Here is a 17,106-nt window from a genome sequence, read left to right as displayed (position 1 = left end):
TTTCCCACTCCCCTTGCTTGTGTTCCTGCTCTCCCCTTCTCTCTCGCTACATCAAATAAATTTTTAAAATCTTAAAAAAAAAAATTAAAAAAAAAAATCTGAATGCATGGTCTGATCATCCTACTGTTTCTAAAAACATATACATACATACATGGAAAGAGAGATTAAAAGGATACACAATAGGGATACTTGGGTGGCTCAGGCGGTTAAGGGATGGACTCTTGATTTCAGTTGAGTTCATGAACTCAGGGTTGTGAGATCAAGCCCTGGGCTCAGAAGGATGTCTGCTTGAGATTCTCTCTCCCAATCTCTCTCTCTCTCTCTGTCCCTCCCCCAACTCATGCTCATACTCTCTCTACAATAAACAAATAAAAAAATAAAGGATACAATATAGTTATAAGTGTCTCTGATAGAGGATCATAGAAGCTTTGTCTTTATTCCTTGTGTTTTCTACATGAATATTTATAGTTTTTTAAATTAATATATTAGTTTTTAAAATTTTTTACTTAAGTAATCCCTATACACTGTGGGGACTCAAACTCACAACCCCAAGATCAAGAGTTTCATGTTCTTCTGACTGAGCCAGCCAGGCATTTCTACTTATTGTTTTTTATAAGACAAAGACAATTGGAAATAAAGTCATCCTACCCACCCCACACATCTAAGCAATGCTACATGGGAATCATGCCATAGTACTGCTATCCAATCTCCAAAGTGTCCAAGGAAAGAGATTCTAGAACTTTTCATGACAGGGTCTTCAGTCGCCATAAATACCTGCCCGAGTACAAAGCGTAAGGAATCAAATGAGCAAAAACATGAACTCAAATACCTGGCTTTGTGTGGCCTGCTCCATCCAGCTTCTCAGTGGCCAAAGTCACAGGTACCACATCTGCCTTCAGCTCTTCCTTTCCATCAGTATCCATGCCTTTCACTATGATGTTCACATTCACCTTCTGACCAGCCCTGGGCTTGACCACTGGGTTAGCATGCTTCCAGAAACGCTGTTTCAAGGCTTCCAGTTCTAGATCCAAACACCAACAAGTATGTCAGTTTGCCATGCTTAAACTCTTTCCTTTAAGATTCCAGTTCTGTTTAAGTTCAAAAAGTTGCCCGGGGGGGAAAAAATACCTAAAGACACCAATCACTGCTTTGCTACTAACACCTATGTCAAATTCATACCCATATAACTTAACCCAAACTAATAAAATGTTGCAATTTTTTTTCCCCAGTATACTTCACAAATCATTTTACAGTAGAAATTTATAACTGAAGTTTCTAGATGTAAACAATTCTTTCTTTTCCTCATTTTTAAAATTTAAATTCAGTTAATTAACATACATTAGTAGTTTCAGATAAATGTAGGCAATTCTTTTTTTTTTTTTAAAGATTTTATTTGACAGACTGAGATCACAAGTAGGCAGTGAGGTGAGCAGAGAGAGAGGGAAGCAGGATCCCTGCTGAGCAGAGAGCCCGATGCGGGGCTTGATTCCAGGACCCTGAGATCATGACCTGAGCCGAAAGCAGAGGCTTAACCCACTGAGCCACCCAGGTGCCCAAATGTAGGCAATTCTTAAAAAAAAAAGTACTGAACTGGTAGAAACTGCACCATAATTATCAGTCATTCAGTGGATTAATTTTTCATAGATTCCAGCCTCTTTTTAAAAATTTACCTATTCTGAACATTTCACTATTAATTAGCAATCTTATTAAATACGGAAAACATCAATTAAAAAGGGGGGAGAAATGATAATTCATCCAGTTAGTGATGTAACTCAGCAGCAGGACTGGAAAAGTCTGTTGGTGAAACTGTTGTACTAGTAAGATCAATATCATCAGGAAGGAAATCCTATTTACATGTGGTCTCTATACCACACACCCAACTAGTATACAAAGGGGAATATATATGCTGGGAGCAGTTAGTTCAGTGGTCCAATGACAATAGGATCTCTCTCCACTTCCCCATTGCTATAATAGCTCAGAATTTCTTTTTCCTTTCTCCTTCAGCTAGCTGTGACCTGGCATCATCACCTTCTGCCTCTGTTTAAGATCTCACACCACAGTGGGCTGTTTTAAGAGAGCTGACAGTTATAAAAAGATTCCTTTGGGATTAAGGTTTGTTAGATATTTTCACGTGCCTTCTCTTCCATCTAAAATGTCCAGAACACTCCAAGTTTGATTCTTTTTCTAAAATGCACCTGAGGACACCTGGGTGGCTCAGTCATTAAGCATCTGCCTTCAGCTCAGGTCATGATCCCAGGGAACTGGGATTGAGTCCCACATTAAGCTCCCTGCTCAGCGGGAAGCCTGCTTCTCCCTCTCCCACTCCCCCTGCTTGTGTCCCTCTCTCACTGTGTTTCTCTCAAATAGATAAATAGAATCTTTTAAAAAATTAAAAAATGAATGATAAACAAAGGTCTAGGAAGAGAAGATGTAAGTTTGCACCTGCTTTTCTAGCAGTTCAGTAAGGCTGGAAGCAATGGGGAAATGCAAGTGGAAAGGTAACAGAAGTAAGCAGGTTGTTATTGGCACCAACAGAACAGAACAAATGGATGTGGAGGAAGATATGTTTGGGACCCAAAATAATAGTGAGGCAGAGGAGTTGCCTTCATTCTTCTAGAGAAAGTCAGTCTCCTTAAAGCTCTTCAACTCCAACGTACCTGGCACCTACTTTCCTTGCCTTTTACTACATGACTCAACCATCTCCCCCCTCACCCTAGAAACCCTGCTCAGGCTCCTCTCCCTCAATCAGTCTCTGCCCAGCTCCATTCATGTCCTCCGTGAAAAGTCTGCTCCAGCTCAGGTCTCCACCAGCAGCAGCTTGAATCTAAAACTGTTCTCATTCTCATATTTTAGTCCAGAAAGTAGAATTAAGGGCAGAGATTATTCCCTACACTATTATGGGAAGCAGGAGTCCTACATTTCTAGCATCCCTAAGTTGAGATCTACCTGCCTTTTCTCATGTAACTATTATTTTATGTGAAGTTAAGGAAACTAAGCTGTTCCTACTGCTTTTACTCTTAACCCTTTCCCCTGTCCACCCAGCTAGCCACCAGATTGAACTTCCCAAAATGACTATCTGATTGGGTCATTTCCTTTGCTAAAAATCTGTCCGTGGTTCTCTTCTAACAGAAGGAAAAAGGCTCAGCTCCTTCCAGGGCCTAAAAACCCTGCATGACCTGGCTTCTCATTACCCATCCGCAATGCCTTTGCAATCTTCACTCTGCCTCACCAGAATACCCTGTTCTCTCTCTTGTCGCTGTTGGGCCATTTGCAGGTCTGTTCCCTCCACCAAGAATGTCCTCCCTCACCTCTCTGCTTTGGAACCTCCTACTTGCCTTTCAGGACTTAGCTCTGGTCCTGGTTCCTTTGAGAAGCCTCCCTGACTCCCAGCGAGGTACTCAAGGGAGCTACCCTTCCTCTAGTCTCACAGTATACACCCTTACCATCCAGTCATGTAACGGTCTGTGTGCCTGCCTGTCCCTCCTACTAGACTTGAACATCCTTGAGAGCAGGGACTATGGCTTGTATACACAGCAGCCAACACCAGGCTAGATAAAAGTTTCTTGCATGGATAAATAAAAGTTGATCCTAAGTTCATACATATGGAACTGGCTGGCATGGAAACCCAACTTTCACGTCAAATACTATTTCTGAAGGAAAACATATTTTGAGTTAAAAATAAATGCCTACGACGTGCCAAGCACTGTGCTAGTTCCCTATATAAGCCAAGTGTAATGTTGGAAAAAATGACCCAACCTCTCCAAGTCTCTGTCTCTTCACTGCAAAATAATACCTGGGGCTGTGAGAATTAAGAACAATAATAGAGAATCTATCAATGTCTAATATAGTAGGCACTAAAAAAAAAAAAAAAGAAAAGAAAAAGTTTTTTCCTGTTCCTGTCTCAGTCCAGAACGGTCTAGATTCCCTCACAGTGTCTAGTATTGTAACTATTTAAGAAATGTTTCTACCCCTCTCTTACTCTGGCGCTGTTCAGATTATTTCTGGTCCCATATCACAAAACTTTCCCTCCACGTTCAACAACTTATTTCCTTGCTTCTTTGCTAATGGAGCTATACTGGTTCTGTTATACAACTCTTTTCACTTCACCTCCTGCTCTGGTCAAACGGACTTATCCATCCTACCCATATGCTCTATGCAGAGCTCACTCTGTCCCTTCCAAGAAGGTCCTTCCCTCCACTTCCAAAAAACCCACCCATTTAGTCAACAAAGACTCACAGGGTATAATTTAGACACTAGATACCATGGATGACAGAGCACCTGCCCGCCAGAAGCTGTTATGGTTATGATGTAAGTAATTTCACTAATAATAGAAATAGGAGCCATTATTTGAGTGTTTCCTTATGCCATCTTTTTCTGGGCCTTATTTCAATACATCTTCACTACAGCCCTGGGAAGTGGATATCCTTTTTTTTTTTCCCCTTAAAAAAGATGGCTCGGAGAGGTCATATAATAGCACACTCAAGGTTAAACAGTAAGTAGCATAGTCCAGATTCAAACCTTGGTCTTGCTACAAAGACTTATTTGCTGATTATCATGCCATACTGTACAGTACAGAGGAGGGAACACCCAGTTCTACCTACTATTCAGGATATGGTAATATTACCTAATATGGTAATACATGAACTCTGAACTCTGTCTTGAAGGACCATTCATCGTTCATTCATCCAACATAAATGCCTATAATTTGTCATCCTCTGTGGAAGCACTGGTGATAGAGTAAGGAACAAGCCAGAAGATCCCTATTCAAAGTATAAACGGAAAGGCAGTGAACAAGTAATTACATCCACCTACTCTTCAAGCCTTCTTTTAACCACCTTTTGGAAGAAACCAATCCTTCCTCTAAAGTGTCAGAGCACTTTATGCTAAGTGTTTCCTTCAGCAAAGACTACTTTTCCCTTTCCCTCATATAATTTTTTCCAATCATCAGTGACACACGTTCATTCTAGATGTCACTTTCCACCTTCTCTCTTGCGTTATTACTGTTACTTGCATACTTATCTCCCCTACAAGAGTGTAAGTAGCTTAAATGTACGATAAATTTTAGATTGCTCTTGGTGTGCCCTACAGAACCTTGCATGTCGTGGATAGTTTAATATTTGTTAAATGAGTGGAGAAAGAAAAGAAATTCAGTTTGCAGACAATTTACTGAACCAAATGTTTTTCTTTATAGTGAAAAAATGAATAATACTGGGGGTGCCTCTGTGGCTCAGTCGGTTAAGTGTCTGCCTTCTGCTCAGGTCAAGATCCCAGAGTCCTGGGAACGAGCCCCACATTGGGCTCCCCTCTCAGCGGGAAGCCTGCTTCTCCCTCTCCTACTCTCCCTATTTGTATTCCCTCTCTTGCTATGTGTGTCTCTCGCTGTCAAATAAATTAAAAAGATCTTTTAAAAAAATGAATAATGCTTTTTTGGATCTCATACCATAATACAACAGTGACGTACCTCTTTTGTATACTAACCTATCAACAGGCTTCCATTTTTTTTTTTTTTAAGATTTTATTTATTTATTTGACAGAGAGATAGTGAGAGCAGGAACACAAACAGGTGGAGTGGGAGAGGGAGAAGCAGGCTTCCCACCAAGCAGGGAGTCCAATGTGAGCCTCATTCCCAGGACTCTGGGATCTTGATCTGAGAGGAAGGCAGACGCTAAACGACTAAGCCACCCAGGCACCCCAACAGGTTTCCATTTTAAACAAGGTTGAGAACACTCTGATGCCCTGCCAAATTTATCTAAATAGATTTTTACCCATATCTGGTACGTCTGTAGAATACAATCACGTGTGGTTATGGGTTCCTCCTGTGTTCCCTATCCTCCATAGTAGCAAATAATAGAAAGTTGCAAATAAATTACTCTAGAGGCTCCCCCCAATTCAAAGGATTACCTCTGTTGGTCTCAGGTTCTTCAAGTATCACAAAGGAATCTTCATCAGCACCCAGTCGAGGTTTAACGGAAACATCTACCCCCAGTTGCTTAAGTCTATCCAGAGTGAACCTCCTCACTTTTTCAGGTGGCACAATTATTGATTTGGTTTGCTGCCCAGGCTCCTCCACCTTCTCATCTGCCTCTCCTGTTTTCTTCAGGATTTCCTCTTCCACCAGAGCATGAGGTTCAGGTGCCACAAGCCCTCTGGCTTGACAATCTTTGTCCTCATTCTTGAGGAAGCTGGATTCCTGTGGTGCCACAGAGCTGTCCTCAGGTGAAGGTCTATTGTCACTCTGCTTCTGTTTCTCCTGAATTTCTTGCTCTTCACTTCCCATCAAATCCTTACTGCAAGACTCGTCTGATCCAGTAGTGATCTGGGGTTCCTTTGAAGCTGCAGGGAGGGCATGAATTTCCATTTCATATCCTACACCTGTTGTCTGCTCAGAATCTTTGCTGTGGTGGTCATTACTCTTCTCACTTGTATTTGCAGTGTCTGTGGTTTCTTTGGGATGGCTTGACTGATACTTAGATGACCTAGAGAAGGGAAAATGAGCTGAAGTTGAAAACTATCCTATGTGTGAAACTCTCATAATAATATCAATTAAATTGGTTTTAGGAATGAGTAATCTGAACTTTTAAAACCAGATGGTTGTTATAAAACTGAATATTTACAAAAACTATAATCACAAGGAAAGAGAGTTCTTACTTCAGTAGTGCCATGGCATTTCCCTGGCAAGTGGGTCGGGGTTTACGTTTGAAGAAATCATGAATGGTTTTATTCTCAGGCATATGATATGGAAGATTAAGTGCAGACTCTATAAAATGGAACAAAACAAGCAAATACATATACTGTATATTTGTAATGTCACTTCATACTCAGTTAACTAAACAGTACAGCGAAAGTCATCACGAGAAACAGAAAACAATCCTGGATTTAATAAAGATGTGATCTAAGTACAAAAGAACTTCCTAAAGACCAGTGGCTTTTAAACCTAGTTGTGAAATCAAACTGATCCAGGAAATTGTTTGTTTGTTTTTAAATGTTTATTTATTTGACACAGAGAAAGAGGGAGAGAGCAAGCACAAGCAGGGGGAGCAGCAGGCAGGGGAGAAGCAGGCTCCCCACTGAGCAGAGAGCCCAAAGTAGGGCTTGATCCCAGGACCCTGGAATCATGACCTGAGCCCAAGGCAGACACTCAATGACTGAGCCACCCAGGCTCCCCTAAAAATAAAGTCTTAAAAATCTCGGAGGGGCACCTGGGTGGCTCAGTGGGTTAAGACTCTGCCTTCAGCTCAGGTCATGATCCCAGGGTCCTAGGATCAAGCCCCGCATCCGGCTCTCTGCTCAGTGGGGAGCCTGCTTCCTCCTCTCTGCCTGCCTCTCTGCTTACTTGTGATCTCTGTCAAATAAATAAATAAAATCTTAAAAAAAAAAAAATCTCGGGCACTCGGGTGGCTCAGTTGGTTAAATGTCTACCTTTGGTTCAGGCTGTGATCTCAAGGTCTTGGATTGAGCCTCACATCAGGCTTCCTATCCAGTGGACAGTCTGCTTCTCCCTCTGCCCCTCCCCTCAACTCATGCACGTGTGCACTCTCTCTCTCAAATAAATAAGTAAAATCTTTAAAAAAAAAAAAAAAAAAAAATCCCTAACAGCCAAGTTGAACTTACAAAGAAATATTGTGATTTGCCTCAAAGTTACTGCACTGGTTGACATTACCTCGAATAAGGCGCTGAGTTTCACTATGCAGTTTTTTTAACGCTTCCTTACTTAATCTGGCTGCCTTTCTTTCCTTAGAGAAAACAAAAAGTGAGACTACATTAATGCTATTATCCAGAAAGATATTCATGCTTCAAGAGTTTGCCCTCTCCAAGAAAAGCGGACAGAGAGAGAAAAGTAAGCAGTAAGTTCAGTACAATATAAACTCAAGATTGCTTATTTTGCCTATCACAGAATTAATTTAACACAATCCATATTTGTGTCCCTACTATATAGAAAGCAGTATCTTGGGTACCAGGAAAATATGACAGACATGATAAAATATTTATCCCTCAGAAATTCACAATCTCCTGGGGAAAGAAATCAACATGACAATTATACAGAGCTCTATCTCACCTTCCTTATGGTGCCTTTTGACGACTCAGTTTCTTCTCCAAACGGATACACTCCACTCTCCAAAGACAGTTCCTTTTTCTAGAAGAAAATATTACAAGTTGAAAAATATGGAGAAAAATTATAATGAAGGGGCACCTGGGTGGTTTAGTCGGTTAAGTGACCAACTCATGCTCTCAGCTCCAGTCATGATCTCATGGGTCATGGGATCCAGCTCTACATGGCACTCTGCACTGAGCAGGTAGTCTGCTTGGGATTCTCTCTCTCTGCCCCTGCCCCCAATACAGTTCACTCTCTCTCACTCTCTCTCTCTAAAGGAAATAGATAAAAATTAAAAAAAAAAATTATTTGAAAAAATTAAACTAAAATAAGAGGATATTGGCTACTCAAAAGATTGGCTTTGTATCCCAACATCACATTATGCTATGTTAATAATGAGTCAAGAATTATCAAATAAAAGTTTTAAACATACAGCATCCCTATAAAGCCTAGAAAAAAATTTACTGTCTTGAATGGAGGTTGGGCTGTTGTTTCTTACATTCCTTTTTTTTTTTTTTTTTAAAGATTTTATTTATTTATTTGACAGAGAGAGATCACAAGTAGACGGAGAGGCAGGCAGAGAGAGAGAAAGAGAGGGAAGCAGGCTCCTTGCTGAGCAGAGAGCCTGATGCGGGGCTCGATCCCAGGACCCTGAGACCATGACCTAAGCTGAAGGCAGCAGCTTAACCCACTGAGTGGCCCAGGTGCCCCTGTTTCTTACATTTATTATATCTTTCCCTAAGGAAGGACACTGACTCCTAGGGAGCTAAAGATAATCTTAGCAAGAACAACTGTGCTTCCAAACACTCAGGACAATAATATTTGACTGTTCCTTCTCTTTGATACCTTTCCAGAAACACTTGAGGTTCATTTCATAAAAGCCACAGGATTATAAAATTTATATCTTAACAATATAAAGTATCTAGTTTTCCCCTTAACATCCTATGAGGGCAGTCAAAATACTAGCTTCCTGGGGTGTCTAGGTGGCTCAACTGGTTATGCATCTGACTTTGGCTCAGGTCATGATCTCAGGGTCCTAGGATCAAGTCCCGCATAGGGCTCTCTGTTCAGCAGAGAGCCTGCTTCTCCCACTACCCCTTCCTTGCTCACGCTGTCTCTTTTTCTCTCTCTCTCAGTTGCTGTTTCTCTTTCTCTCTCAAATAAATAAATAAAATCTTAAGAAAAAAAAATACTAGCTGGGGCGCCTGGGTGGCTCAGTGGGTTAAGCCGCTGCCTTCGGCTCAGGTCATGATCTCAGGGTCCTGGGATCGAGTCCTGCATGCGGGACTCTCTGCTTGGCAGTGAGCCTGCTTCCTCCTCTCTCTCTCTCTCTCTGCCTGCCTGCCTCTCTGCCTACTTGTGATCTCTCTGTGTCAAATAAATAAATAAAATCTTTGAAAAAAAAGAAAAGAAAAGAAAAAAATACTAGCTTCCACACAAGTTACCATGTCTATCCCCTGTACTGTCTGATTCCAAAATTAACAACCAAAAAACCTACATCAATTGCCACATGTTTTTCTTCAGTTAAAAAAAAAGTTCCAACAGTAAATCAGAAGATAATGCAAAGGTTAGAAGCAGTGGGTTAGCTCTTCTGCAATCATCTTTTACTTGCCTTGTATTTTTTTACTTTGTTTTTCACAGCTGCCCTTATTGATTCTAATGACTCTTCGTCTTCCAATGCAGAGTCATTTTCCTCTTCCTCCTCTTCTAGCCCAGTTTCAAAAAGGTCTTTATCCACAAGAAGACAGCCACTGTCATTAAATGGCTGTTTCACATCATCTTCCTGGAAGATACATAAAGAAAAAGCAAAATCCAATCACCCAAACTCCAATATTTCACAACATCATAAGGTAATTTGGATCAAGGCATAAAAAGCCCATATTCCATCAGTAGACAAATATATGGCATTCTAGAACATTCTCTCTGGTTCCTACCCACAATTTTCCTTTGAGGTTCATGCTGTGATTTTAGTGTCCTAAACTAACTTAGTAAACAGTATATATATTTTTTGAAGAATCAATTAAATACTTATTAAACAACTACTTTATAAAACTTGATGGTTTCTCTAGTTAGCAAGTAAGACTTGACTTATGGATACCTAAAAAACTCTCATCTGAAAGTTAATTTTCATTAGAACAGAGGCAGCAATTAATCCATGTGCTCACAAAGAAAATCAGAAATCTATTAATTTGGAAGTGTCCATTTATCCAAAATGGAGAATGAGACCAACAAGTTTAAATTACTTTTCTCATTACTCACAATGCAAAACAATCAACTCAAAGCTATATTCTGAGTGCAGAAACCTAAGAACTGAAAGCAACTCTTTCTAAGATGTTAACTTCATCTGTCTTAGAAAGAACAAACGTATTCTTTTGAATATACCTCATTTTTTGTTTCCTTTTTTTTTAGCCGCCTGATTTTTTCCATCTTTTTTTCCTCTTTCTCAAGTCTTCTCCTTGATTTTACTTTTGCTTTTCCTTCAGTTCCTTCTTTATCATGTTTGAGTTTTTTGGAAATCTTTCTGTCAACTGGGGAGTCCACAGAGTTTTCAGATTGGAGACTCTGCTCTAAGCAAGGCATCACCTGGGTTTCAAGGTTTTCCTGATACAAAGACTCCTCGATGTCATTTTCAGCACTGTCTGCCAGAGTTTTATGAATCCTTCTGACTTTTCCACTTTTTCCGGCATATAAATTCTCTTTATTTTCCTCAACACTGTCATAGGGAGTTTTCTCTGGAGAGGCATTTGTGTTCTCTCTCTCAGAATCACTGTCTTGTAGCACCTTCCTGCTTTTCAATTTCTTACTCACGAATATCTCTTCATCTGAATCTGGAGGAAACATAATTTTTTTTAGAGGTCTACTGTCATTTGGCCCGCCTCCTAGTCTCATTGCTTCTCAAAAACATCCAATTATCCATGTGCTATGTCACCTTGTGAAATTATGTAACTACCACTAAGAACTGACTGTAGCAAAGTAAATCTAAAAATAGGTTTTGAAAAACATTTTCCCTGGAAAAATGTCTCTTACTAAGAAAAATAATTATATATATTTACAAAGTGTAAAGTTGTTCTAATTCTTCTGGCAGGTGTTAAAAATCCTTTTATTAAAGGATGAATGCATTCAACAAGGCAATGTGGTAGCTTCTAAACATTTTATACATTCAATACCATTACAGAAATGCTTAATGTCAAAAGGGTACAAGTGCTACTATTTTGTTTTTATACTAAATAAGATAACAAGGTTAGGCATTAATAATTTAACAAACCAAAAGAATAATGAAATTAATTCCAACCCACTTACAATCCAGGCCCACACTCTATTCCTAAAAACAAAATCACTATTACAAACCTCCGTCACTCAAGGGTACAATGGTTTCGCAGCTGCCTTGTCCACTGTCTGAAGGACTATTGGCTTCTTCCTGTAAAATGAGCTTTGAATCACTGATTTCTAGGTGAACCTAGAAAATGAGAACATACTTTGCATTAGCCAGTTGGGGACAAAAACCTCTAAGTACATAATGATACATAAATCATCATAGGATTGTAAGGCTGAAGTAAGGAAAGCACCAATACAATGGTTCAACGAAGGGTGACATTAAGAATTACTGGACAAGGGGCACCTGGCTGGCTTGGTTCAGTGCAGCATATCACTCTTTTTTTTTTTTTTAAGATTTTTATTTATTTATTTGACAGATAGAGATCACAAGTAGGCAGAGAGTCAGGCAGAGAGAAAGAGGAGGAAGCAGGCTCCCTGTGGAGCAGAGAGCCCAATGTGGGGCTCGATCCCAGGACCCTGGGATCATGACCTGAGCCAAAGGCAGAGGCTTTAACCCACTGAGCCACCCAGGTGCCCCTGAGCATATAACTCTTGATCCCAGGTTGTGGGTTTGAACTCCAAGATGGGTGTAGAGATTACTTAAAAATAAAATCTTAAAAAAAAAAATCACTGGACAAAAAACCAAAAATTCATTGTTCACCTTTGAAGAATGCTATAGAACCAATGGCTTTATTTGCGTAAATAAAAAGTAATGGTGCATAAATAAAAAGAATCAAGCATTTACACATATTCTGTCTGAACTACTGCTAAGTGTATTCAAATGACATGTTAAATAACACCACAGAGATGCAATCCAGATGTGAAAAACTCTATAGAAAAAACTATGTGCTTCCTTAACAGTAAACAGCAAGAAAAAAAGAGAAGGGAGAGGGACCTATGTAGAGTCAAGATATACACACACACACACACACACGCATATCAACAATTGTAATATGCAGACTTTGGATCCTGTTTCCAATAAACTGGAAGTATACATATGAGTCAATGAAATATGAACACTAGATATTTAGTATTAAGCAACAATTCTAAATTTTTTAGGTGTGGTAATAATATTTGTGGTTATCTGTTTTGGAAAGCTCTTCTCTTAGAGATGCATTATGAAATATTTGTAAATGAAATGTCTGGGATTTGCCTCCAAATAATCCAGTGAGGGGGGAAAGTGGGTGGGACTATAAATAAAATAAGATTGATAAGATTTGATAACTGTTGAAGTTAGGTGATAGGTTCCTTATACCAGCCTTTCTGTGTTTGTTTATGTTTGAAATTTTCCAAATAAAACCATTTTAAAAGTCACAAGTAAGGGGCACCTGAGTGGATCAGTGGGTTAAACCTCTGCCTTCGGCTCAGGTCATGATCTCGGGGTCCTGAGCAGGGAGCCTGCTTCCGCCTCTTTCTCTGCCTACCTCTGCCTACTTGTGTTCTCTCTCTGTCAAATAAATAAATAAAATCTTAAAATAAAGAGAAAAAAAATGTTCCAAAAAAGTCACAAGTAAAAAATATAAGTAGGACTGCTGTGTTAGGTGACTTGACCAGTTAGTGACCAGGCTGATCCTAGAGGCCAGATCTCCTACATCCTTGGTGTTCTTAGGGCTCTGAATCGACATAATAGGAGGGTAAATATTAACATCTGTAAAGTAGTAGGGTACTACCCATCTTATTGGTTTCTCAAACAATTATTAAATTGATTTAAATGTTTGGTACAATTATTTAAATAATAACCAAAGGTAACAGGTACTGAGAAATCACTGAGGATCATCATGCATGTGCTGATGTTTCTCTCAACAATCCAAAGCATTAAGATTTTTTTGTGGATGCTGAAACTGAGTTTAAGTAACCACATAACTCAGTACACGGTGTTGCTCTGAATCACTTTATTCTAGGCAATCTGTACCAGTATCAGCAACAATCAGGGCCAGGAACAGGGTGAAGACAGAGTCAAGTCTCAAAAACCTCAGTAATCAAGATAGTATCTTAGTGCAGTATTTAAAAAAGACCAAACTGATAAACTATGGTTCATGAGGTCGGCCAACTACTTCTATAAATAAAGTTTTATTGGAAACAAGGCCAGGATTAGAGGAAGGTGAGGTGGAGTAGTGCAACTGCAGGGTTTTACTTTATTTTTTAAAAATACTGCATTAAAATACTATCTCAATTACGGAGTTTTGGGGAGCCCTCTGAAATTCTGCCCCCAAGGCTAGTGTCTCACCCTAGTCCCGCCCCAGGAAAGAACACGGGTCTGAAAACAGATGCTTCCATGCCCAGTCCCCCCAGCGATCAACCAGCCACCAGCCGGGAAGCCCCGAGACTGCAGCTTCTCTCCGGGTCCCGTACGATGACCTCAAAGCCCCCTTGCAAACTCAATTCCGAGTTCCCAGAGACTCCCGCCGTCCACTTCCGGGGAACCCCGCCCCGCAACCCAGCGGCCCAGGTCAGCCTCGGCCTGCCTCTGTTTTGGGGAGCTGAACAAGGAAGAGCCCCGGCGGCAGGAAACGCGCCAAAGGGGAGGCCGGACGGGCGGGGCCAGCTCCGGAACCGCTGGCTGCCGCCTGAGCGCGCCGAAGGGGCCACAAGCAACGCCGCCGAGCTCACCGACGGGGGGAAGCCCAGCGCGAAACTGGACGGCAGGGTCGCTAGCCCACCCGGCTGCGGAGGTATCCCGCCAGGCCCGACAGCGCGCCGCGCCTACACAGAGCACGCCGGGAGCTGTAGTCCTTCCAGCGTCCGCGACCCGCTCCGCCCGGCTCGACCCCTACCCGACACCGCTCCTCGGTGCCAGGCCTCTGGAGCCGTGGACGGGGATCTGTGCACGAACTCACCTCAGAAACTACTTCGCCGGTCATGACTCCGGCTTCCCCGGCGCTTCGCTGTAACGGAGCAGGTCTCCAGTTTCTTAGCCGGGGTGCAGCCGCTCCCGCCGTCTCCAGTCAGGCGACACTGTTCGAGCTTTCGCGCCCAGCCGGAGTGGAGGCCCCGCCCTAGCGATTCGCACCAATCCCGAGGAGTCTTTCTACATGAGGCCACGCCCTCCACACTGTCCTACCAATCACAAAGCGCCTTCGGCCAGTCCCGCCCGTATAATCTGGGTTGGGTTGGCGGGTCCCGGCTCCTCCAGTCAATTGAACCTAAAGGAGGCTGGGGGTATCGCGTCTGCGGGCCGAAGGGGCCCTCTGACCTCGTAAGGCAGTACCAGGCGAGTGGTGGCCTTTGACCTTTGGCCCTTGCCGCAGCGCATTTTGAGGAGTAAGGCTTCCACGCGGGAAGTGAACTAAGAGAAGATCCCAGGGCAACCGAAGGTACCTGTGGGGATTTTCTCCAAGACCTCCCTCCATCCCTAGAGCAGCTAGATCCTACCTGCTCCTTCTCGTACCTTGCATTCACGCTACCCGACATCGACAAAGAAGAGTTTTGTGGGCTGCTCAGATACCAAAGAATATCCTTGGATAGACTTTACAATTTTATTTAAAGTTAATTTGAGGGTGCCTGGGTGGCTCAGAGGGATAAGCATCTGCCCTGGCTCAGGTCATGATCCCAGGATCCTCTGGAGCCCTGCATGGGGCTCCCTGCTTGGCGGGGAGTTGACTTCTCCCTCTTTCCCTCCCCCTTGCTTGTGCTCTCTCTCTTTCTCTCAAATAAATAAATCTTAAAAAATAATAATAATAAAGTTAACTTGAGGACGCGGAAAACACCTACCTATCCATTCCTCGACTCTTTGGACAAAGCAAGAAAAAAGAATAAAAGATCTGGAGTCAGACTAAGCCCAGACAATTCTAATCCCTTGTCATTATGCTGGTCACATCTCCACCCACCCCCACCCACCCCCCACCTCCCACCCCCCCCTCCGCGGGTCCATTCTCTGTCATTCCTTATCCTGCTCTGTCCAGGCAAGGTTGACTTCTCCCCACTGTGTTACCCAAGTTCCCTTGACCTCAGGCTTCTGGTTGAGTCAAACTCCTGGAAGATACTTTACAATGTTACTGTTATGGAGGAGATCAGAGAGCACCAAGAAAGAAAGGCCACTGTAGTTACCGTCTCCACTTCACTCTCATGATCCTATCCACTGGTAGGTAACCAGCTCCTTCTAGTTTTCCCAGGACTTTCCCAGTTTTAGCACTGAAAATCTCACCTCCTGAGATTCTCAGTCCCAGGGAAACCAGGATAGTTAGTTACTATATCCACTGGCCTCCTCTTCCAAGTTTCTAGCTTGAGCTGGGTTCAGATAAAAATTCTCTTTCCTCGTCTTTCTTTCTTTACCTCCTCACCACTTCTCAACCCACTTTTGCCCCCTCCCCCAGATCCCATTATCCATCCTCTTCTCTCCCATCCATATAGCCACATTTCTACCCACTTCACTATTTCTACTTGATGATTTCCAAATACACAGCTATAGTACTCCTCCTTCATATTTGGAGAGCCAACATTTATCAGGGGCTCACCCTGTGACAAAACACTTGCAAGAATTTTGCAAACATCATTTTTAGCCTTCAGAGTAAATTTGTAAGGTAATTAATATATTATCTCCATTTTTACAGGAGACTAAACTTTTAAATTCTAGTATGATGGAGCCAATATTCATACCCTGCTCAGTCTGACTCCAGAGTTCATACTCCTCCGAGAGACCTTGCCTGAGCCGCTTCTCCATTCTCCTTCCATCCCCTGTTCTATTTTCCCCAACAACACATCTGCTTGAAATTTTACTTTTATCTATTTGTATATTGCTGCTCCAAGAGGACAAGCACTTTGTTTCCTTTAACACCGTATTCTCACTAACTAGTTCTACAACTTGAACAGCCATTGGACTATCCTGAAGAGCTGGTAAAGAAGGTTGTTGAATCCCACTCCTGGAGTTTCTGAGACAGTGTGTCTGATGTGAACCCCAAGAATTTTCTTTTTTTTTAAGATTTTTAAAAATTTTATTTATTTAAGAAAGAGCAAGAGAGCACAGGGAAGGGGAAGGGGCAGAGGGAGAAGCCGGCTCCCTGCTGAGCAGGGAGGCCAAGACAGGGCTGGATCCCAGGACCCTAGAATCATGAATCCCAGGACCCCGGGATCATGACACGAGCCCAAGGCAGACACTTACCAGGCTAAGCCACCCAGGCACTCCAAGGCCCAAGGATTTTCATTTCCAACAAGTTCCCAGATGACGCTAATGCTGCTGGTATGGAGACCACACTTTGAGAACCAAGGACTTAAAACATACCTGGCTCATGGTAGGGAAATCAATATTTGTTGAACTAATTCCTTCACTTGAAACTATACTATTCATGAACTCCTTTTGGAAATGAATAAATGAGATAATACTCCTGATATTAGCATTTTCAGAAGTAATTAGCATTTTCCTCTCTGAAGAGCATCTATTCAGTCACCAGAAAAACAAAGAAAGAGAGCCTTGATTTGGAAAATGATTGAAATGGGTGAGTTAGGAAAGGGAAACCTTTTACTCTATACATTTACTTGTGCTAATCTAAAGCAAGTCTGTATTTGGAATTAGCAATCTATATTCTCAATCTTGGTGGTTGGCACCATAAGCCATCACTCACCAATTTAGAAATCTGGGAGTCACCTGGCTCCTTTCTGTCTCTTGACTCTCAAGGTTAATCATCCAACAAGCTCTGTTTAGGAAGTTGATGATGATGAGGGAAATCTCTGCAGCGTTCATTTTGTAGAGATTAGCCTGAATC

General features: G+C 41.9%; 1 protein-coding gene across 2 annotated transcripts in view; it reads right to left on the bottom strand.

Annotated features, from left to right (window-relative positions):
- The window catches only part of CLSPN (claspin), a 32,213-nt gene extending 17,818 nt beyond the window's left edge, over positions 1 to 14,395 (bottom strand). For both annotated transcript variants that reach the window (XM_032361326.1, XM_032361327.1), the window contains exons 1-9: positions 14,245 to 14,395; positions 11,441 to 11,549; positions 10,475 to 10,920; positions 9,705 to 9,875; positions 8,057 to 8,134; positions 7,661 to 7,733; positions 6,649 to 6,757; positions 5,902 to 6,476; positions 830 to 1,021 (exon numbers count right to left, since the gene is read on the bottom strand). In XM_032361326.1, coding sequence (XP_032217217.1) covers positions 830 to 1,021; positions 5,902 to 6,476; positions 6,649 to 6,757; positions 7,661 to 7,733; positions 8,057 to 8,134; positions 9,705 to 9,875; positions 10,475 to 10,920; positions 11,441 to 11,549; positions 14,245 to 14,268 — 1,777 coding nt within the window. In that variant the 5' untranslated portion in view covers positions 14,269 to 14,395. The remainder of the gene's footprint in view (positions 1 to 829; positions 1,022 to 5,901; positions 6,477 to 6,648; positions 6,758 to 7,660; positions 7,734 to 8,056; positions 8,135 to 9,704; positions 9,876 to 10,474; positions 10,921 to 11,440; positions 11,550 to 14,244) is intronic.
- Positions 14,396 to 17,106: the final 2,711 nt, after the last annotated feature.

Source organism: Mustela erminea, chromosome 10 (genome assembly GCF_009829155.1).
Source record: "Mustela erminea isolate mMusErm1 chromosome 10, mMusErm1.Pri, whole genome shotgun sequence".
Classification (NCBI taxonomy): domain Eukaryota; kingdom Metazoa; phylum Chordata; class Mammalia; order Carnivora; family Mustelidae; genus Mustela; species Mustela erminea.
This window is presented reverse-complemented; position numbering and strand designations above follow the sequence as displayed.